Source organism: Anopheles merus, chromosome X (genome assembly GCF_017562075.2).
Source record: "Anopheles merus strain MAF chromosome X, AmerM5.1, whole genome shotgun sequence".
Lineage (NCBI taxonomy): Eukaryota > Metazoa > Arthropoda > Insecta > Diptera > Culicidae > Anopheles > Anopheles merus.
Genome location: NC_054081.1, coordinates 9,729,391 through 9,753,001, shown reverse-complemented (window position 1 = coordinate 9,753,001; position 23,611 = coordinate 9,729,391). Strand labels below are relative to the sequence as shown.

The following is a 23,611-nucleotide window of genomic DNA, read 5'->3' as shown; positions in this document are numbered from 1 at the left end:
ATTTCCGCCTTAAGTCTGCAAGCGTGTGTGTGTGTGTGTCAGGACGCCAAACGGAGCAATATTTCGCGATCGGGAGGAAATCGAGAGACACGATCGACACATGCGTCCCACCTTGGTAGAGAAACTAGCAACAGGCTGGCTCGAGTTTCGAACGTAAAAGACAGAGAGAGATAGAGAGATAGTGAGAGAGCAAGCAAGAAGATCACTTGAAATGGCAAGAGAGCGACATTAAGCGGATTCGATCCAGCGATCTCCGCAAGGGTACAGTGAACCACCCTGTGCTAGCCCGGGGGCTGTGATTTCCAGCAGTGGCGCACGCGCTCGCGCGTGTGTGTGTGCGTGCGTCTGACTCGAACGGAGTGGTGTTGGTGATCACTTGATCAACGAGCATCGATCGCTCGACGCGCCACAGCAAGCAATGCATGAGGGAGAGGGAAAGTGTCTGTACGATGTTGTGGAATGTGTTTGTTAATGTCCCGGAAAGGCTCTTCTGTCTCTGTCTCTTTCTCTTGTTTTCTCTCTTTCTCTCTGCAGAAGCGTTTTATCACACCATTCCGATTATCACAGAAGTATCGATCAACAAACCAACACACTACCATGAAGAAAACAATGCACACAAGCATACACACACATACGTACACCTATTGGTATTTTGTATTTGTGGTTGTGTGGATCTGTTTAATTTTTATCACTTTCTTCTGGTGTGCACTGTGCTCTTTTTCCTTTTTCTTGCGCTCTCTTTCTCATACTCTATTTCGCTCTCTCTCTCTTTCTCGCGCTGAACCGTTCTCTTTCTTTCCTTTGCCGGCGGTGGGCATGCGGGCTTAATGAGGTGATGATGTGAAATTCCATCGCGCACCTTCTCCCTTCCCTCGGGCGCTCCACCGTCCCCTTGCTTCCCATAAACCAACTGTGAGGGAAAAAGGTGAGCTTTACGTGGAACGTGCGAGCAGGACGGTGGCGCGAACGTGCGTGTTCGAGCGAGAGGGACGGTACGCCCGATCGGTACGGGCCCATTTTGCGGCACTCGTGTACAAGCACGCTGGAACTCAGGTTGGTGGTTGACGCGCGTACCAGCCAGCCAGTCAGGGTAGAGGCCCGCTGGGTTTCCTTTTTTTTGGGTAGGTTTTTTTGCTTGATGTTGGTGTTTAATAAGTTGGTTGTTGCGCATTTTTGGATGGTTTTGATGCTCGTCCCCGCATGCAGCAGGAAAAGGGAGAAGGAAAAACGGCAGCAGTCTTTTTCCTCTTCCCCACCAAAACTCCTTCATGAGGGGAAGGGTGTAAGAGAGGATGGACGCACACACACATACACACAGAGGCTGGAAATTGACGTTGTTACGCGATTCCGGGAGGCTCCCCTCCCGAAGGCTTCCTTCTTAGGCTCTCAAAAAAAAAAAAAAACGGTGCCATCATCACACTACACACACGTCCAACACTTTTACGCACACTGTACCGATACACACACAAACATATACGGCTCAACACAAACACGCACACACACTATGACGGGAAAGAGGCGACGTCTGCTTTCTTTCGTGCGTACCCATTGACCTGTTCCGTGCGGGTTTTACGGTTACTACGGGTTTCTACTACTGCGGTGAACCCCTGAACTGTTTGGGTGAAATCTTTCCCAGGGCACGTGGGTAGGGGGGGAGGGAGGATAAAACACAAACAATAACCACCGATCGGGAGGTTGGAGAAAGCCAACCGTGTGCCGGAATTTCCCGGGACGTTTGACGAAAAGCGTACACCAGACAACTCCAAGCAACGGTCGATTGAGCCAGCCAGCCAGCCAATGCCCCCCCCCCCCCGGCGCAACGAAAATCTGCGAAAACATTTGTTGGTTTTGTGCATTGCCGAGGAAAAAAGCACGACCAACCAACACCAAAAAAAAAGCTGGAAGTTGGAAAAGCAACCCGAGACAGACACACACACACATTCAACGCATACCGACACCCGACCGCGCAATTCAAATTCACTGACCGACGGGACAGGGGACGGCATGCCACGTGTGTGTGTGTGAGAGGGAGAGAAAGCGGGAGAGACGGGAATCCAGTCACACCGACACACGTACACACACATACACACATACAGATACACAAACGCTCACGGTAAATACCTTCGCACCGCAACAGGGTGGCGATGGATTTGCCCGTCAAGGGGGTGGTTTTTTCCAGGGTGCCCGGGGGAGTGAGGATGGGGAAAACATCAGAAACACACACACACACATACACACACACACACACACACACACACACACACACATACTGGGATCCCTAAAAGCGGCCAACGTACCATTAAACTATTGATAGCGACGAATTAGCAACGTAGGAAGCTTGCCTCTTCTACCCCATTAACCAAAAAAATAAACACCCATTCACAACACACACACGCACACGCACGCACGAGACCCTACACAACTAAAAACGGCGTGACTAAGAGGGATGAGAGTAGTATGTTTTTTTATGGTAGAAATTATTCGTACGATATTGGCCGTGACTCGGGAAGTCGAAATCCACATCCGTAATCTAGTGACACCTCACGTATAGTAGTGGTGTTCGCTGCCCGTCGCTGCTGGACAAATAGCTCCTGCGATGCGCGTCCGGAACGATTCCGATCCGATCCGATCCGAGGGGCTGGAAAGCTTGAGCCGTGTGAACAAAAGGAGCTTTTCCTGCCCTTTTTTGTTGGGTTCGGGGAAATTTCACCCTGCAATCGGCGATCGATTTTAGAGAATTTATTTAATGGCTTATTTTTTGGATTTTTTTAAAATAATTTTTCACCCCAACTTTCGTGCCAAACGCCAATTCAACTGGCTGCAAAACCCCGACTGCCCCGGCTGGAGTGACAGCTTCAACCCCTATTCGGAAGCTTCCCGTTTGACACATGCACCGCTGGCTGAACAAGCACACGCGTGCGGGCTGAGCTTTTGCCGAGTTAAATTTCAAACGTTTGAAACGTTTCAACCGCGAAATGTTTCACGGGCTGGAATATTGCATGTGCTGGGAGTTCCAGGAACTTGGGATCTCCCTTTTGCTTGCTTGTTTGGGGTTGGTTTACAGGGGGTTGTTCCCAAGAATGGAGTACAACGTAGGCGCCAAATGTCACGGTGCAATATTTAAAATGAGCGATATTATGGGATGGGTTAATAGAGTTGCGCAAAAGTACGTTTAGCCGTACTTTAGCCCCCGCTCCAAAGTGTCATCAAGACTCGGAAAAGATAAAGCTTTTCCACCGCAAACTTAATAAACGCGACATAAAACATACACGCTGGTCGGCTTGCTCGTTTGTCTTGTTTTACCATCAGTTGTATATTTTTGTTTGATCACTAAAATAAGCAGTAATTCAAAAAGTCCAGGGAGCGGTCGGGCGATCGGGATTGGAGGCCCCGGACAGAGACTCGAGCGAGAAGGGGGGAAGGGGAGGGGAGGGGGGATGATGGTTCTGGAGCTACATCATGTGTTGCAATGTTAGAATAAGGTTTATTAGCGCAATTTATCGCAGGCCAATCCTTCCCCCGTCCTCCTGCCCACACAGCAACCGTTCGACCTCGTCTGGGCGCGCGCCTGAATAATTTTGGGGATGCTGGGCGGCGGCGGCGGCGGCAGCAGCAACGGCATGAAAAGCGTGTGTGATTACATGACGTGTGTGTGTTTGTTTGTGTTCTTGGTTTTTCCTGTTTTTTCTTCTCTCTCTCTCTCTCTCTCTCTCTCTCTCTCTCTCTCTCTCTCTCTGCTTCATTCTATAAGCACCCAAACGCGAGATTTCGGGATTTCCAAGCCCACCCACAACCTCCCCTCGGGAATGGATCATATCCATCGCCTTCAGGGAGGTGAGGGGGGAGTGAGTGGGAAGGGGGTTGCCTCCATTTTTCTCCCCGGCTTGTTTTGTAAATCTTTTTAATCGCTTTTTAATCGAATCGAAGCACCACCCACACCACACCACCAGACTGATTGTGGTATGTATGTAGAAGATATAAATGTATGTATGTGTGTGTGTGTGTGTGTGTGTTGTCATTTTTTTCTAACTTTCAAATTTCCTTCGTTACTCCCTAGATTTTAGCCAACTTTAGCCCATATACTTTAGCCCCACTCTTCTCGTGCCCTTAGACCTTAGACCGAGCGCGCCGGTTTTTGTTTTCCGTTTGCGAAGCGACACAACAAGACATTGATCGGTGTTAAAAGGATAAAAAAAACATTCACCTCAATACACACACACACACACACACAAACACACGCTGGGAAAAGTGAGATACAACCAGGGCGGCATTCTCTCACTTCCGGTTCAGCGTGTTTCACCCTAAAATAGACCGTCCATTTAAGAGCTGTTGAATGTGTGTATGTGTGTGTGTGTTTATATCTGGAGAAGAAATGGAGACGCCTCGAAGGGCTTGCTTTGCTTCATTTAGTTTACCGCCCTCCACCTTATATACTCTGTTTTCTAACGGACTTTCTCTCGATCTGAATTCCCTCCAGTCTCTCTCTCTCTATCTGGCCTTCTCGCTGTAATTATACTTCGCTTTTTGTTCAAAGTTTTTTTTTTTTCGTTTCCATTTACCGGCAAGAGCATGTGGTTTTTGTTTTTAACTAGAGCATACCATTAGACTGAACGAGATCACAAACAAAAAGGTGGACTGTTTATACGAATTTGTGGCCGTGTGTACGTATGCATGCGTGCGGGAGAGATAGATAATTATTTAAGACGAAAAAAAAAGGACGTAAATAAGGAGGAATGATTCACGATATTCTATTGCACTTTCTCTCCAAACAAAACAAAAAAATAAACCCCCTCCTCCCCCTGTCTGCCCCATTCTATCGTAGTAGCGCGCAGTATATATCGGCAGCCATCACAAGTATAATTAGCGTTAAATTGTTATAAAGTGGTTTTCTGTTTACTTTTTTTTTCGTCTGCTTCGTTTTCTTTTCTTTTCTTTTGTTAAACTTACTCAAAGCGATAAGCACAATATTTACTTCTCCACCTTCTTGTTTATAGCCCACTCAGTTGATTTTTTTTAATCGTCTCACAAGCCTTTGCCGTTAACCTAGGCGCGAGCCCTGTTGTGTTCCTTCCCTGTCCACACTCATTCTAATTATCTCATTCTGTTAACCGGTGTTGTGTATGTATGTGTGTATGAACGTTTGTTGCTACCCTGCTTCCTCTCTCTCTCTCTCTCTCTCTCTCTCTCTTTCTCTCTCTTTCTCTCGCTCATTGTTCGTCTCTTTTTGCTACTGACTTAAACGAATGACAAAAAAATTACGTTATTAAGGTATAAGAATAATAATAATAAAAATACAATAATAATAATAATAATAGTGTAGTACGCACACAGAACATAATAGTAAATATCTTTACAATTTCGCTATTCTGTCTCTATGTTGGGGTGGTGGTGTTGTTAATTAAACGCCATGAAAAATAAGGGAAAGAGGGGATTGAGCATAAATTTCAAACCTAAATAAATGTTGGACCGGGACACGCGAGAGAGAGAGAGAGCTAGAGAGAAAGAGCCGAACGGTGTGTGTGTCTGTAAGCATGTCTATAAATGAGCTTTCGTGGGGCGAGGGAGGGGGCCTGCTTTCCTGTCGCACGTTGTAATAGCTTCCTAGATACCGTTTTTTTTGCATTGCCGGATTTTGCAAGAGTGTGTGTAATGAATCTGTATGTGTTTGTATCTCTCTCTTCCCCGTCTCCAGTTCTTCCGCGACGGAATTTGCTGTAGTTGTTGTTGTTGTTGTTGCATTTGCTGCTTTCGCTCCATCATTTGACGCTTTTACCACTACTACTAAACCGCCCGCGCATTTTGTTCGCTACACGCCAAAATGCATTCAACTGTCCATGTCTAAAACCAAAAAAGAAAACAGCAAAAAGAAAAAGAAGGTATGAATAATGGTGCTCCCTCTCGCCCGTGGCTGCGAACATAATTACCCTTAATCTGGGACTTTCGCTTCTCGTCCGCCATTGCCTTCGGCGTGATGGCGGTGCCGCCGCCTGGTGCCGTGGTGGCCGCGCCCGTACCGCCACTCTTGAACAGATATTGCCCCTGGCCGGCTCGAATAGGTTTAGCTGCGAATGGAAAAGGCAAACAAAAAAAAACAAAAACGAAGTATTAATTTTCCACCCCAAACAGCGCTCCCGAGTGGGCCTGGCGCGGCTTACCGATTTGTGCTTGCGGTCCGCGGCGGGCCAAATTCTTCTGGCGCACCGCCTCCTTGATGCGGTCCACCTCGTACTGGTAGCGCTTCCGGTCGCGCATCGCACCCTCCTTCGCCTCCTTCAGCGCCGTCTCGAGCGCCTTCACCCGCTCGACCGTGGTCCGCAGGCGCTTCTCGAGCTTGGGCAGCTCGCACCGCAGGTCCGCATTATCCCGCACGAGCTGCTTGTGCACCTTCGTCAGCTGCTCGAGGTTGTTCTCGAGGAAGGAAATCTTCTGCTTCTGGGCGAGCGAGCCGCCATCGTCCTCGGTGTCCTCCGAGTTCAGTGACTTCTTGATGCGGGCCTGGATGCAAAGGGGAAGACAAAAGGGATTAGCTACAACGAAACAAACGACACGCGCGCGCGCAACACCACGCGTACCTGCAGGTCGAGCACGAACAGCTTGCGCAGCGCGTGCAGCGACTGGAGCTCCTTGGCCACCGTATCCTCCAGCCCCTTGAGATCCTTGCGGGCCTGTTCGCGTCGCTCGTCGGTAAGCCTGCAAGGGTAAAACAAAAACAAAACCACAGCCAGACACATAGCCCACCGGTTAGTAAGGAAGATACGAGCGCGCACTAAACGCTAGACGTGTAACGTAAAAATCAACGATAATCGATAACGTAAAACGAAATGAGAACAGAGTTTGCGTACATATTCGTGTCTTTTTTTACGTTTAATTAACTCGGTTTTTGCTTGGTTGTTTCATACGTGTTTTCATGCTTCGCTTCCGCTGCCTATCTCTCCCTATCTCTCCCTCGCATTACGATTACAGTGTTGCTCTCCACCTGCTTAGCGCGCAGCACAGTAACGTCGACCACATCTTTAGTTTTGTTTTTCGTTTTGTTCCAGCAAAAACATACATTTACACTTTTTTTGTTGTTTCACTTTCCGATTAGCCTTCTCTCCTACCAGGTTCTGCATTATACTTATGTATATATAAATATCTGTATATATATATATATGATCATCTCTCTTAGCTTATAAACTGTACATAACATATTTGGTTTGTTTTTCTTTTTGATTTTCTGAATTTCTCCTCTCCGCTTCCTTTACTGTACACACAAAGCCACGCGGGCATTTTTTTTCTTTTTTTCTCATTTTCACTACAGCACCTTCCCTGCGTCCAGTACCGGGGAGGGGGGGACACATTAGTGTGCGGGCATGATCTGCCCAGTCAAATGCTTAATTCTAGCGTTACTGCGCTGGTATTCGATTGGCTACACAAACCGATCCGGCGGACCGCACTGCAAAAGCGGAAACAAGCGCGGCATAATCTACGGAAAAGGAATCTCTTTAGCAAGGGCGTCTGCTGGCCCCATCCGGTTTTCACTCCCGCTTATTGTCCTGTATTAGCTGACCCCTTGCGCTGCCTGCCTTCGGGTGGATTGTGTGCGCGGCGTTAGTGACTAGCGATAGCTGGTCGTTGTCTACGCGCGCAGATAGCAGCCCGAACTTTCTCTCCGTATGATATGTGTGTGTGTGTGTGTGTGTGTGTGTGTGTGTGTGTGTGTGTGTGTGTGTGTGTGTGTGTGTGTGTGTGGGTGTGTGAGTTTAAGCAATATAGCTTTGTATGTGTGTCTGCACAGTTAAGTCTGTTTGAGTTATTTTGGGGTGCATGTTTATAGTGCGTGCTCTGTTCGTACGTATACGTATCCTTTTTTTCGTTCGAAGCTGAACTAAAGAGAGCGAGAGCTAGAGAGAGTGTACATTTCAAACGCAAAAAGGAGTACATTTATATAAAGGATGGTAGTATGATAGTTCCAGTAGTACAGAGAGAGAGAAGAAAACAACAAAAAACTGTTCAGGCATAATACAGAACGGAAGAGATGGAACTGAAACATAAAACATCTACCAGGCGGAGGGGTGGTGGTGTGCGGGGAGGGGCAGGTTGTTTTTTTGTTTTTGCTTGTTGGTTTACTGTACACTGCTTCACGAAGGCAAAAAAAAAGCAAACAAACAAACAAACAAAAGTTCGTCGCTTACAGCCGGAGACGTCGCAGCCCGGGAAGCCCTTTCCTCTTTATGCCCGCAACCCCGCAAGCCGCATGGTCGCAACTGGTCGTGGTGGTTGTTGGTAGATACTAACGCAGTCCAATGTCTCTCTCTCTCTCTCTCTCTCTCTCTCTCTCTCTCTTCTCTCTCTCTTTTTTCGTCAAAGTATCCCTAACGACTGCAAGCCTAGATTCGTCCTAGCTCTAAGTCAGTCTCTGTCTAGATATTTGCTAGAGCCTACCGCTTCCGAAGTCTGACTGGTCGATCCTGGCTTACCGGCAAAAACGTATTGCGACGCGATACAGTACGCTCATATATGTTCTCATTTCGCTTTTGTGTTTCGCGTTTCGCTTATCGAAGATTTCAAGATGAGTCGGAAGGCAATGGGAAGGTTAGTGCCGCCATCCATCTGATTCGCTGAGCTCCCAGTAACACCGCAACGTCGTAGCACAGCAACCTGGCACGCCGAACCGCACGCGCACGCTTGCTCGCCGCAGAAGTCCCGCCGGAGCAAACCTAGAAAAACCTAAAAATCAGAACAGAAACGCACACGCACGCACTCGCCCGCCCCGAAGCCTGGATCGCTGGTTCACGCCATTCTGGACGGACGCTGCGGAGGACACGCCAGAGGAACCTGGAGGCCTGGAAGCACTAGATAGGCGGCCGATGTGTCTGGGGTCGCGGTCTGGACACCTTCGTACTCTGCTCTCTAACTGTCTTCTTCTTCTTCTTCTTCTTCTTTTTGCTCTCTTTTCGCTACAATGCTTCTTCATTCCTACCCTTACTTTCCTGGGCCGTCCTGGGAAAGTGTCTGTTGAAGTCTTTTGTTAAAAACAAAAACAAAAAATGTGCCCTGACCAATCCATCGATTTGGCGGTGTGACAGTTCCGTTCAACAAAACAAAAAAGAGAGGAAGCTCGGCTCCAGGGTGAGGGGTAGGTGGGCTTCGGCTTTTCGGCGCTTAGCGGGGCGTTCAATGTTTTAGGTTAATTAGGGTTTTTTTTTGCTTTTAAAGTACAGAAATATCAGCCCCCACTGCCGCCACGTCTTCGGCGGTGCAACCAGCGTAATGGTAGCGCGACATACATGGGGGAGAAAAGCTGAAAACAAAAATTGTGAAAAACGGGCTAAAAAACTACAACAAAACAAAACGAAACAGTGAAACAACTTGGCGGGAGGGGCGACCTGCAAAGTTATGGATGAGTTTAAAGTTAATGAGTTAAAAGTAAAGGAAACAAAATAACAACAAAAAGTGACAACAATACAATAAAATTAGCAACGGATAATCAATAAAACGTCGTAAAGGCTTAACACCTAATCGGAATGTACACACATCAGCACAACGAAAATGTTCGAAGTAGAGAGAGGGGGGGGGGGGGAGATATAATTTAAAATAAAAAAAAAAACATCCAAAAAGCACATCTCGAAAGCGAAGGGGTCCTAATAAGGGAGATGGCTAGCGCGATAGAACGAAAACAGATATCAAGAAAATTGGGCACGTTTAGTGGGCTCATGTATGTGTCTATGTGTGTGTGTGTTTGTGTCTGTGGGTGTTTTTTTTAATAGCGAAAGGATTATGCACGCCCGTACCGGCGTGTTCGCGAGTGATCGAACCCTCTTCATCGGATTCTGTGCGTCGTCTTTATCGCCTGTCAAGAGTGTGATCCCGCATCGGGCTTGTTTGGGTGAGCGTTTTAGCACGCGAAACAGGAGTGGCAGCCTAAGGGGGACGGGGGGACGGGTGGAGCATTGTATTGCTAACACAAAAGCAATCGCTAATCGAAAACCTAATGCACTACTTGCGCTTGCTCTCTCTCTTGCGTTCTTTATCTTTATCACAGCTCGTTCAATATTGCCACGCCGCGCAGGCGAAGTTCCTTGGGCTGATGAGGGCCGCTTCCCTACAAACCCTATAGTGTGTGCCACACCGCCAGCAGAGCTGTGGCCAGTGCTGCAAAATGCCATGAGCATCACGAGATATAAGCATGCGAAACAATGAACCTATCCGTGGTAGCTTGATGCTCATTGCTGATACTCGATGAGAGTGCGTCATGATTTGCCGAACACGACATGCGAATGTTTGCGACCAACGTCCAATACTCTGACTGACGAGCTGAGCGTAATGCCTCATGATAATAATCATGACTTTTTCTGGCTGTGAGCAGTGCTTCCAGTCACCAACACTCATGTTTGAAACGAAGCTCATATCAGGTCACGTAAACAACTGCGATGATTAGAGGTAAGACTCAAACAGTTCGGGGACCGATCACATGCTTGATGACATTTTGTTTAGCACCCAGCTTTTCATCACTCACTTGGTCACGACAATTTCTGTCGGTGATAATCACGACATTCTTGGAATATACTTGGCGTGTGGTCCCAAGCAGCAAAAAGGAGCATTCTTTCTCGCTCTGTTTGGTTTGATTGTCTGTCAGTTCAAACAGAGCGAGAAACCATGCTCATTCTCTGCTTGGGACCACTCGCCAGCACCGCATATTTCCCATGACTATCGCGATGATCACCGACTGATCAAGAGTTGGTTGCACACAATGTCTCCAAGCATGTGATGGTCGCACCAATTGTTTGAGTCTCACCTCTGATCATCACAGTAGAGCTCGTGACGCTGACATGATTCAGTTTCAGTAAGAATTTGTCATGACTAATGTAAAAATGTCACGAAGCATTGCATTGATCACACCAATCGTTCTGAGTATCACCTCTGATTATCACAATTGAGTACGATGACGCTGACATGGATTTTGTTTCAGTCCGATTGTTTTTGTGACTTTGACAGTGACATTTTGCAGCACTGACTGTGACCCACTGTATTGCACACACCCTTCAGCAAACGCTTATCCCACTACCTCACCACCACCACGAACGATGATGGTGCGAGATACAGAAAATAGTTTGCAAACTAAAAACTAAAACCTAACGTAAATCCTTCCACCGCTTCGAGAGGCAGTGGGCTTAGCGGCGAGCTTAACGTACAATGCAAAACTGAAATTTATACACGCACAAACATAAAAATCATTTGAAAAAAAAAAAAACATACACATTCGTGACGTAACAATGCAGCAAAAGTGACTGCGCAAACCGGTAGATATCCTAATCGAACTTAGTTTTTTTCTTGCTCTTCTTCGAACGATAAGATAAAGTGTGTGTCCCCCTGATTTTATCTTACACAATCTTTTTTTAGAGAAGAAGAAGTCTTTCCCACCACCCTCAGTTGTTCGTTCCACATCGTCGCTGCTCTATAATACTATTATGACTGAGGGACTGAGGGGGGGGGATTTTGTTTTTGCTATCACAGAAGCAAAAAGGCCTTTTTTGGGGTGAAGAGTTTGGGAGCGTAAATGGAGCAGCTATTTTTTTCTTCATTTATCGTACAACCACCGCGGTCCGGCGCCGACTTTTTGCGTGCCTGGGAGTGGGGGGTGGTCCGGTGGTGCTAGTAGCTCTACATATTAGTCAACAACATTTAACTAGGGCGTAATCTAACTTATCGTTGATCCTGCCACCCACCGTGGGGGTGGGAAAGGGAAACGTGAACGTAAGCGCTTCCACAATATCTGCCCCACCAGTCGCCACAGGCAGGTTGGTCGGATCGTAACTACCAGAACTAACAACACACAGTAACGTGACGGTTTGCGCGCGTGAGAGAGCGTGCGTCTCCAGGTCAAAGGATGAGAAGATTCGATGCGGAAAAAATGCTCATTTTCCTGTCATAGTAAAAGAAAAGAAAAAGAAAAACAGAAGAGATGCTCCGGAAGGATGGAAAAGCTAACAATAAATCACGCCAAACCGCGTCGCAATGTGCAGCGCTTGAGTTTTGAGCTTCTCCGAGATGCGTTATCGCCGTTATCGCTATGGGCGGGATAAGGCAAAATGAGGGGTTTTTTTTGCAACTCTAATACTGAGCGTTTTGCTTTTTTGCCAAGCAAGCTTCTTTTTGCTCTAAAACTTTATACAAAACAATCGAAACGAAAAAAACAAAACGATATCAACTTGCCACACCATTACACAGTGAGCAGGAGATACCATTGCCACGCACAGAAAAAAAGAAATAGAGGGGGGGGGGGAATGGGGGAGTCCCGTGGGTGGATTATTTTACAGCACCAGCATAAACTGCGGGCAGCGGTGCGTTAGCAGCACCATCGTGAGGGAGATGAGCAGATGGAGCTGCAGCGTCGGCATGCCCTTCGGCAGCAGCGAGCTGATCAGCCGGCCGGGCCACCCGCACACCCCCTCCAGCTCGGTGCCGGCGACGCACGGTGCTGGGGAGGAGTCGGCCGAGCGGCACCGGTGCCTGCCGGGCGGTGCAACGGCCGCCGCCAGGCCGGGCGTTTCCCGCTCATCGTCCCGCTTCGCCCGCAGGTTCAGCACCCGGCGCGATTTGGTGGCACGCTTGCGGGCGGGCGGCTGCTGCTGCTGCTGCTGGTGGTGGTGCCGTTCCGGTGTCGAGGACGGTGTCAGTTTGGCGTTTTCCTCGTTCGCCCGGTTCTTGTCGCGCTTCGACAGTCGCTGACCGACGGGAGACGCTATCTTGCACGGCTGCTGGTGCTGCTGTTCGCCCTCACTGAGGACGGCCTGCAGTAGGCGCACGAGCTCCACGCTGGAGGCGGGTGACGCCAGCCCCGACTGGTAGTCGAGGGGCGTCCGGCGCTTGGCGGACAGTGGGTCCGCCTCCAGCGCTAGCCAGTCGTGCTGCTGCTGCTGCTTTTCGTGATACTGTTGCTGTTCTAGGAGCTTGTTCGAATCGAGGTTAGATGGATGATGGTTGTGGAAGGTAGTGGTTGTGGTAGTAGTAGTATGCTGTGACGGTGTTAATAGTAGCGAGTCTGGGAAGGGTGATACTGACATAAGCGTCTGCAGCTTGGCCGACTTTTCCTGCTCCTCCTGCTTCAGCTTCTCGTAGTCCGCCGTCATCTGCTGGTGGGCAAGCGTCAGCTTTTGGTTGGTGCTGAAATACAAAAAAAAAAAAAGAATCATTAGCAATACGCTCGCACACACACACACACCCACACACCCCCCCCCCCCCCACAGGACAAAGCAGCTTCTCCTCATCCACCCCCCCACACTTACTCCTTCAGTTCGTTGATCAGCTCCTGCTTTTCGGAGATTTCGTCGCGCAGCGCCGACACCTGCTTGGTGTGGACGTCGCGCAGCTGGTCCATCTGGCTCTCGAACGCCACCTTGAGCTGGTCGGCCCGCTGCTTCTCCTCCGCGTTCACCGCCGACACCTGCTCGGCCGCCTTCAGCTTGGCGCACTCCTCCCGCAGCGCGTCGATGTTCTCCTCGAGCGTGCGCTTCTTGTTCTCCGCCTCGCGCATCGACTCCTGCAGCGACTTCATGCGCGCCTCGTGCTGCGAGATCAGCAGCCGGCACTCGCTCAGATCCTTCTCGTAGTCGCCCACCTTCCGGCAGGTGTCCTGCTGCAGCGTCTCGAGGTTGGCGCACCGGGCGGACAGGTTCTTCGCCTCCGACTTCATCTTGCTGATGTACAGCCGGGCGACGGTGAACTCCTCCTCGACCTTGCCCGCCGACGCCTCCACGTTCATCTTCATCTCGTTCTGGTCGGCGGCGAGCGCCTGCCCGACCTCGGACAGGTCGCGCAGCAGGTTGGTCAGCATCTCGTTGATGCGCTTCTTCTGGTGCGACGACATGTCCTTCAGCTGCTGCAGCTCCGACTGGACGCTGTTCAGCGTGGTCTGCTTCTGCAGCAGCTCGTCGTTCACCATGTCGATCTCCTTGTTCTTCAGCTCGATCTCCTGCGACTTCTGGTCGTAGTTGACCGCGAGCTCCTCGAGCGCCTGCAGCACCTCCTTCACCTCCTCCTTCGCGTTCTCGTTCTCCTGCTGGATGCGCGTCATCTCCGACTGGAGGTTCTCGTAGTCGCGGCGCGTGTTCGCGATCAGCTCCTCCTGGTCGATGATCTGCTCCTTCAGCTTCTCCACGTACTGCGACTGCTGGTTGATCTCCTCGTCCTTCTCGTCCAGCTGCTGGTACAGGCGCTCCCGCTCCACCTCGAGCGTGTCGCGCTCGGCGGACAGGGGCAGGCCGCCGCCGCCCGGCGTCGCCGGCACCGGCAGATCGGCCGGCTGGGCGAGCAGCACCTCCACGTTCGGCGTGCTCGCCTCCATCGCGTCCTGCTGCAGGTCGAGCTGCTCCTCCACGTTGACCGTTTCGCCCGCCCGCCACCGGGCCAGCTCCGCCTCGAGCTTCTCGATCTTGCCCTTCAGCTTCGTGTTCTTCTCCTTCTCCCGCTCGTACCGCCGCTTCCACTCCTCCGCGGTCAGCTCCTCGTTCACGCACACCACGTTCTTCACCGTCTTGGCTCTGTGGGTGAGGCGAAAAAGAAAAAAAGGCACATTTAAAGATGAATATTACAGAAGCGCACGCACGCAACATTACCTGCGGCCGAAATCGAGCGTCGACTTCGTTTCCGACTCGTTGAAGCTGGCGGGCGAGCAGCAGATGACGATCGTGGTGCGCGCATTGCCACCGAGCGACTCCTGCAGGATGCGGGTCAGCTTCGAGTCGCGGTACGGGATGTGGGTCTTGTTGCCGTCCGCCAGCGCCGAGATGACGTTGCCGAGCGCGGACAGCGATTTGTTGATGTTCTTCGCCTCGTCCAGCACCGTGCCCTCCGCGCCCGTCTTCGACACCTTCTCCGAGCCGGCCAGATCGACCAGGTACAGCTTGCCGGACAGCTTCTTCTCGTTCTCCATGTTCTCCTGCTTGACGTTGATCAGAAAGACCGAGTGGGAGCGGGACGAGTGCTCGTTCATGTTCGTCACCGCGATGTGCCGGTTCGATTTGCCCTCCTCGATCACCTCGAACACCTCCTCCGGGCTCGAGACGAACCGCTCGGACGCGCCCTTCACGTACGGCACCCGGTTCTTGTCCTCGTGCACGCTCAGGTTGACCTTCGACACGTCCAGCAGGTCGCGGATCTTGTCCATGTAGATCTCGTAGTACGACACCTTGATGTGGAACTCGATGTTCATCTCCATCGTGTAGATGTGGTTGAAGATGTCGTTCACGATGCGCGGTATGATGCCCTGCTTGGCCGGGTCGCCGATCACGCCCTCCATCGTGTGCGTCTTGCCGGACGACGTTTGGCCGTACGCGAAGATCGTGCCGTTGTAGCCGGCCAGCACGTCCGACACGATGGATTTCGCCGCCTCATTGTACACCTTCTCCTGTGTCGCGTTCGGCTTGAACACTTTGTCGAACAGGTACACCTTGCCCTGTGTCGGAGAGAGAGAGAGAGAAAGTGGTTAGTACTATGACGTATCGAATTATCTCTACAACAATGATTGCTGATGTTAGAGCATCTTTCAAGTTGAAGTTATCAAATGCACTAAAGCCTAACAACATTCTCCCAAAAAAAACCCTCGCAACGTGCCTCGACGTCCGGGAATGCTGGACGGCGATGATCATATATTGGAGCAACGCTGCTCCCCTCAGGGGTTTGAGGATGAGCAAAGCGAACGTCACACGCAACCGCTGTGTAAGACAAGACGTATCCGCGCGGATATGCTGCCGCGATTCGTCATGCCTTTTAAAATAAACAGACTCGCCACAGCCCTGCCGAGGAGAGAGAGAGAGAGAGAGTAGGTTGGCAAAACAGATAGTGAAGAGGCAACGCAGCCGCCGAATCAGAGCACACAAACAATTCGCTCGAGAGGATGAGGTTTATAATGGGCGAAAGAAAGAGAGAGATAGAAATAGGGTAATCCACATGATACCCGATGTGGCGGCGAAGATTGTTGGCGCAGATGAGCAAACATGCTACACACTCCATGCTAAAGTGAAGCGCAAATGTACGATTCACCAACCTTTGTAACCTTCTATCTAACTTGTCACTTTTGAGTTTTGGCGTAGGGTGGGCAGGATCGGCACCAGTGGTAGAGGAATTGTGTGGAGAGAAATTTGAACCCATTTCGGCTCTTCTTTCACTGTCGGGTGTGTGTGTGTGCGTGTTTTCTTCTTTTTCCATGGCAAGCGGACAACATGCAGGCTTCTTTTAGCATTCTAACAACGGCAGTGCTGATGATCTCATTGCAATCATACACGTACGCCACACGAGCACCGGTGCGCGGGTGATGGTTGAGGTGTGCGCAGCTAATGAGCGGTACATAAAATCGATATCACTCGGCCGCTCCGGGTGGAATTGCGGGAGCTTGGAGCAGTCGTTTTGCTAGCTACCAGGCCCTCCCGTATGCTCCGGCGTGCACTATACTGTAATGGTCTTTTTTACAGCATTGAGTTGCGTTACGGTAATACTGACGCAAAGATCTTAAAAAAGGGTATGACTACGGAGCGAATAATTTGTATCATTCCGATGTTCTAGTGAGTAGGATGTCTTTCAAAATGTAATTTTCAGGGAAAAAACAATCACTCAAAAGAAATTTTCTGAAAAATACATTCATAAGTGGCTGATAGAATGAATGTTTGAGGCCCAGCAATGGACCAGCATTTCCCAAGAGCATCCCAATTTTTGGAATAGAGATTCAAACCTTTAAAAACCCAAATGCTCAAACCATCCAGAGAATCTGATTATCAGACGTTTAGGCATCATTCCAGAGAAGCATGAGAAACATCTCCTGTGGCATTCTTAGCCATTGCATGTGATTTCTGTCTGCCAGAATTCTGGAAGCAACATTTTGGAGAAGTTCTAGGCAACTTGAAATAAAAAAAAAATATAATTCTTTCTACCTTTCAAGCTATTGAGCTAATTTGATTATTATTATTAAATTCCAGCGTACCAGAAACACCGCAGCGTTGTTCCAGACCAACTTTGAAAGCCATTGTAGAGCCTACTCCTTCTCGGTTTCAATTGCAATGTACTGGCGTCCTTGGAGTATTTCCACACATTAGGACGTCTGCTGGAATAGACCTTCTAATCCACTCAGAAGCTCATCTTAACACACAGGATCAGTACAGCAAATGTGTTTCTCTTGGCAGTGAGTGCCACGGTACCACACCAACAAGGCATTGGGACCTTCTATTTCATTTGTTGTGCAATGATGGGATGCGTAATTTTGAGAATGTCACTCAAAACATATTTCCAGGAAAATATATTTATAAATAGCTGATCGAATGAATGTTTGAGGCGCTGGTACATTTTCCAAGAGTATCTCAAATTTTGGGAAAGATATTCAAACCTTTAAAAGAAACAATATCCAAACCATCCAGAGAATCTGATTATTAGGCGTTTAGGCATCATTCCAGAGAAGCATGAGAAACATCTCCTGTGGCATTCTTAGCCTATACATGTGATTTCAGCCTGTCAGAATTATGGAAACAACTTTTGGAGAAGTTCTAGGCAACTTGGAATTTAAAAAATCTAATTCTTTCTGTCTTCTAAGTTGTTGAGCTCATTTGATTATTATTATTAAATTCCAGCGCATGAGAAACACCGCAACATTGTTCCAGACTATCTTTGAAAGCCATTGTAGAGCCTATTCTTTCTCTGTTTCAATTCCAATGTACACCAGCGGAGAATCTCTGTGGTCCTTGGAGCATTTCCCCACATTAGAACATCTGCTGGAATAGACATTTCAATCCACTCAGACGCCCATCGTGATACACAGGTTCAGTAAAGCAACTGTGGGTCTTAGTTGGCAGTGAGTGCCACGATACCACACCAGCAAGGTCCAGCAATTTCATTTGTTGTGCAATGGGGGTTGCGTGCCCGTGAAGACAGGCTTGGCAGATTGGTGTTTTCTTCCCTTTCACACACAACCAAATTTCTAGAGCTTTCGTCTACGCGCGTGTGTGTGTGTGAGGTTTTTCTTCTATTGCTTCTTCTCCTTAGTTGGTCAGACTTTCCATCGCGCCGTTAGCTGCGAGCACAGTCCAGCTGACCCACTGAAGCGTGCAAACCCTCCACGTGTATATGTGCCCGTTGGTATATGAGTTCGAAGTAAAGGCAGTGGTGTATGTATAAATTATATTATAATAAGCGTTAGCGAATATATAGCAAAAGAAGAAGAAAAAAGCACAACACACACACACACATACACATATTTCCAGAGCACTAACCACGCCACGGTTCAGTGCGGTTTGCTTCCGGTGTGCACTGCTGCCCGAGCATTATGAGGAGCGGCAGAGGCAGCGAGCAATTTAACCAACGAAAGAAGAAGGGCATAGCAAACGGGGGATGAAGATGAAGAAGAAGAAAACAAAAACCCCACCACGGGCGCAAGTCGGAAAGTTTCGAGCGCTTTTATTTATAGCTTTCCTTCTGCCCGCGCCAGTCGTCCGAAAGGCTGGCCACACTCTCCTTCGGTCGGTCTAGGGATGGGGGGCCGGGGGGCAAAAAGCACACTCTTTCATGAGCGCGGCCTCCCCCAGCCCAGTGTGGTTCCACTGGTTTGGCTCAGCAGCTCAGCTCTCGGAGAAGAAGCTACGGAAAACTAATAATAAAAAAAAACTATCATAAAATTCAGCACAAGATGACTCCCCGCGTACGTACGCCCCAAAGTGGCACAAGAAAGAGGATAAGGAGGAATCGTTGCGAGATCATCACACATCCCCCATTCCACTGGTCGATCGGGGGGGGGGGGGGGGAGGAGATGGACGATGATTCAGCACAACGCACACGCTCTGCTGGAGAGATGAAGTTCGGTACATTTTTTTGGTGAGTGGCATCGTTCGTTTTTTCTGTCAACTCTGCTTCTCTTCCTTACTGTCTGCCAATCGTTCACCTTCTTTGCCTCCACCACGTGGGGTGTCTCTTAATTTTGTTGGTAGGCTGCTAACCATAATTTGAATCTAACTAAAAACACATGACACCGCCAAAGCGTGATGTCGGATGCGCTCATTCCAAACGTTTCTTGCCCCAACACACGCGTATCTCGCGGCCTGAAACGCCGAACCTGACGTCACTCATTACCTTCTTATGGCTGATGCGCTGATAAACGAGGTGTCAAGAAACGGCCAGTCAGTACCGCACGAGCAGGAGGGTTGATCGGCATCGGCAAAGGGTTGCTGTTGTGTCTTTTCTTGCTGCACACCGCTCCAAAAACTCCACCAAATGTGGGCATCCTGTACACTGGAGAGCCAACGCTGGCAATGGCAACGTGCCGCAGTACAACACCACCTTACCGTGTCCCACTACACACATCACAGTATATACGGTGTAGGCGAGAAGGAGCGGCGAGTGGGAAGCGAGAAGAAAGGCTGTGTGCCGTGCCGTGCTGCAGGCGCACAACGGTACAAGAAGCAGCAAGCCGAGCTTTCGCATATGATGATGACGAAGATGGTGGCCGCACGCTGCCGGCCATTAAATGCACGCCAACGCATGACCGCTAGGGCCAGGAACCAGCAACAACAACAACAAAAAGGAAACACACATACATACACACAAACACTATTAGAAGGCGAGTGGGGGTTTGCTGTGCGCCGATGGGGTAATTGTTTACTCTGGTGACTCATTCGCAAGCGCGCGCTGTGTGCTTGTGTGTGGGAAGGGTGTGGTAAATGAGAGCAAAAAACATTAAATCAACACATACACCTACACACAAGCAAACACGCATGTTCTGGTATTGATGAATCGTAAGTTTACAGGGTTTTCTAGGAGTTCTCATAGCAGTAGGACACTTTGTTGCCTCCTTCTTGATTGAAATGAACTAAATGTAATGGGAAATGGACTCTATAGCACCCTTGTGGAACAAATCCAATAGGAATTTTCAAGGAGCCTGTACAAAAAGTCTAATTTTCATCATATGAAGTTCATTTCTTCTAAGAAAGAGCCCAGGAAGTGTCCCACAACTATGAGAACTCATGGAAAACACTGTAAACATGCGATGCGTTGCGCTGGAATTTAATTAATAACGATTTAACAAAAAAAAAGCATCTTTATACGCAAGCGAACCTATACGCCTTTAAGCGCGCTCGATCACGGTGCGCCTCCGTGGTGGAAGTGGTAGCGGCACGCGCCGCACTTTGTGGGTGTGATGCAAGCAGCGACTCGAGTTAGAATCTCGCTTTGAGTTTAAAGCAATGTGTGTTTGTTCATGCAGTTTGATTTCGAAATGTTTTTCCGCCCATACATACTTATCGATTATTTAAAAGTGATTGAATAGAAAAAAATCAATTGTGTCCCCGGGTCTCTCTCTCTCTCCACAGAGAGTATATATGTGTATATGTGTGGGGGTTGAAAAAACACGGTAATATATAACAAAATGCACACCCAAACTGATGAAACCCCGTAATACTACAATCAATAGAGAGGTAAGGAAAATCCAGTGCAGAAAAAAGGTGTGTTTTTGTGTCTCGTGAAGCGAACAAAACGGTGTACCATCAGCAGCAGTTAGAGTAGCAGCAGCAATGGGGCAGAGGCAGCAAGCAGAGCAGGGCAATTATTATTATTATTATTGGGTTCGGTTCCACACGGTTGAATGGTGGTACTCTCTCTCTCTTTGGTGGACACATCACACAACACGCTAGTCGAGGAAGGTGGTTGATCGATGGGCAGGCAGGGGCGTGTGCTGCTGTGTTGTTGTGGTTGATTGCGGCCGCGGGAGGATGGAGAAAGCACACCCACTGCCTGCTGCAGCCGAGGAAAATGGGGAGGAGAAAATTGATTTTCCCTCTCCGGATTGATTGTTGAAGCTTTGCCTTGTCTCTTTTGCTTGCTTGCCTTGCGCTGCCACTACTAAGCCAAGTAATAATAAAAAATAAATAAAATAGCATTCTAAATTAAAACTTAAAAAAAAACATACACACAGTTTGTCCTTGATTCAGAATGGTTGTCCCTTTTTTTGCAATATTTTGCACGAATTGTAGCAGTATTTAAATGTCTAATATCTCTTCCAAAACCAAAAAAACTGCATCCCGTGTCCCCGTGCGCATGTGTACCAAATAGGGCCAAAACTTGCAGAGTTGCTTGACCAAATTTTCAAGGTCGCAAACGTTTTTTTGTTTTTTGTTTGCCAAACTCCCTCCGAGCATTTAGGCATGCAGGAACGTGAACGGAATGGCCGGAAACATGATGACTCCATCAGCAAACAGAAATCGAGAAATCTCATTTGGATTTGCAAAAGACATTCTGGGAAATTACCTAATGCACCGCAAAGGTGGCAAATCGGAAAAGCTTTCCATTCTTCAATTTTTTTCCATTCCGACCCTCACAACAAAAAAGAAAAACCATAAAGCAATGGCAATGACTGTCGTTGAGGCCTGCGCGTACTGCACAAACATTCTGTTGCATGGGGGGCATGTATGGGGGTTTTCTTTTTCCTCCAAAAACCCAAATGAAAGAGAGAGAGATAGCGAGAGCGAGATAATATAGCTGAGCGATAAAACAATGAAAAAATCAAACATAGAAAGATTTGGGCAGGAGGAAAAAAGGCAAACACATCGGAGGATGTTATTACAGCTGATTTTTCCCGTTTTTTTGGACACACACATTTTATTTCCGTTTGGCTCATGTTCGCGCACGTTCCGCCATTTTGAGGCTTTGTGGGCTTTGTTTTGGCAGCCCTTTCGGGCGGCCGGGGCTGCTTTGCACATTTCCCTTCACTAGTAAAGCTTTTCCCGTACCACACGGCATGGACTTAACATCCGTAAAGGAAAAGCTTTCCCCGTTCTTGTGGTTGCGTAATACGAAAACAAGTGACAAAGACACACACACACACACAGACACACAACCTTCCCAAATTTCCCTCCCGAAGGTCATCCCCCCTTTTTCCCTTTGCCCTCCTTTCCTCCTACTTACCCCGATCGAGAGACAGTTTTCCTCCGGCCCGGACGGGAACTTGACGACGAACTTGGAGCCCGCGAGCTCCTCGCTGTCGTTGAGCGGGCGGAAGCGGCACACCACCTTGATGCTGTCCTCCGCCGGTATTTCCCGCACGCCCGACATCCTGACTGCTGTTGCCGTCTACACGTGTGTCCGTGTGTACGCTACTGGAAAGGGTAGAAGGGGCAGGAGCGGGGAGTGTGTTGGCCGCTTAGCAGTGTTGTTGCCCTCCGTTCGCTCGCGCTGGGTGGGTGGGCGCGGAGGTCGTTGTTGTGGAGGTCGGGGCTGCGTCTCCTCAACGCGCACATACACACAGAGGTTCGCACGCGCGCGCACACACACACACAGTGCGCGGCTATATTTAGGACACTTTACACACACACAGACACGTGCACAGACGATTTCCTTTCACTGTTGTTGTTGGGGGGCTTTTCCCGAGAGCTTTTCGCTAGAATCGTCCGCAGCGGCGGAAAACCCGCACACACTCACATACAAAAAAACACAAACACACTGCTTCTTCTTCTTCTTCTTGTTGCTGCAATTACTTCTTTGGAGCCGTTTTTTTTTCACTCTTCAATTTTTTCTTCTAATGGCGCTTCCTATTGTTTGTGTGGCACACACACACACGCACGATTTGCTTTAATCTGTTTTGCCCGGAAAATGTCTCTGGGCTTCCGTCCACCAAGTCTCTGTCCACCTGCTGTGCACCTGTATGGGCGGTGGAAGGGATCGAAACGGGGGTATGAGGAATGGAACAAACAACACACACACACGCACAAACCACCCGTGCGGTCCGTGCTGGTTTCGTGTGAACCGAACCACACTACATAGCGAACTGGAGGGACAAGCTGCTGCTGCTGCTGCCTGCTGGCTCGTGAAAACCGACGACGACGATGACGACGGCGCAACGGAAACCCGAGAAACTCCGCCGACAGCCGAGAAAGCAGCAACAACACACACATACACGCATACACACAGACACAAACGTGTGCGTGTGTGTGATGAGCACGAGGAGAGGAGAAAAATAAAAGCGCCGGAGAGCGCGCGCGATCGGCACGAGGGAAAATCGATTGCCATTTTCTGTGTGCGGTGTTTTGGTGCGTCATGCGATGAGTGGAAAATGGATGTTCTAAAGGTTCCAAGTCGAGTGGAGTTCGTTTGAATGGGTGCATGGGTGGCTTTTCTCGTAGACAGTGTCCCAAAGCTTGTTCGAATTGAAGAAAGGCACACGCGGTGGTGGTAAATATGAGTTCCAAATGCGTTCCAGCGACGCTCGGGATTGAATTGAGCGAAGCAATGTGCGCTGAATTGACATTCGACCGCGAAACAAATGGGTCCGCGATGACATGTAAAACTCTGATAAGGATTCAAGTGGTAATGCATCCTTGAAGCCAATTTTCGGGGTCCAAATGTACTTGCTGCTTGTAAGAGACACTTTCCAGCTTGAATGCAACATCACGTTAAGGGTAGAAAACACACACACCCAAAACAGGTGACTGACCTTCAATTATTCGAGAGGAAAAAGGAAAGGAAAGGAAAGGAAAGGAGGATACAAACATCTTTTTGACATCCCAAAAAAGGAACTTTCCCGAAAGCTTTTCTCTCTCTCTTTCACTCTTTTTTCTCTTTCTTTCTCTCTCTTTCTTTTTCTCTTTCATTATCTTTTTTTTCT

At 48.9% G+C, this 23,611-nt stretch overlaps 2 protein-coding genes across 4 annotated transcripts in view; both read right to left on the bottom strand.

Moving 5' to 3' along the window:
• The window catches only part of LOC121599551 (moesin/ezrin/radixin homolog 1), a 37,955-nt gene extending 35,364 nt beyond the window's left edge, over positions 1–2,591 (bottom strand). Inside the window, exon 1 of one of the 2 annotated variants that reach the window (XM_041927456.1) lies at positions 2,488–2,591. The gene's annotated coding sequence lies outside the window, so the exon portion shown is untranslated. The other variant, XM_041927464.1, reaches the window with a different exon arrangement.
• Positions 2,592–3,693: 1,102 nt separating this feature from the next.
• The window catches only part of LOC121596627 (kinesin heavy chain), a 20,527-nt gene continuing 609 nt past the window's right edge, over positions 3,694–23,611 (bottom strand). For both annotated transcript variants that reach the window (XM_041921856.1, XM_041921769.1), the window contains exons 2-9: positions 21,916–22,647; positions 14,598–15,436; positions 13,269–14,522; positions 13,045–13,146; positions 6,573–6,690; positions 6,156–6,495; positions 5,925–6,062; positions 3,694–5,838 (exon numbers count right to left, since the gene is read on the bottom strand). In XM_041921856.1, the coding sequence (XP_041777790.1) occupies positions 5,825–5,838; positions 5,925–6,062; positions 6,156–6,495; positions 6,573–6,690; positions 13,045–13,146; positions 13,269–14,522; positions 14,598–15,436; positions 21,916–22,062 (2,952 nt within the window). In that variant the 5' untranslated portion in view covers positions 22,063–22,647 and the 3' untranslated portion in view covers positions 3,694–5,824. The remainder of the gene's footprint in view (positions 5,839–5,924; positions 6,063–6,155; positions 6,496–6,572; positions 6,691–13,044; positions 13,147–13,268; positions 14,523–14,597; positions 15,437–21,915; positions 22,648–23,611) is intronic.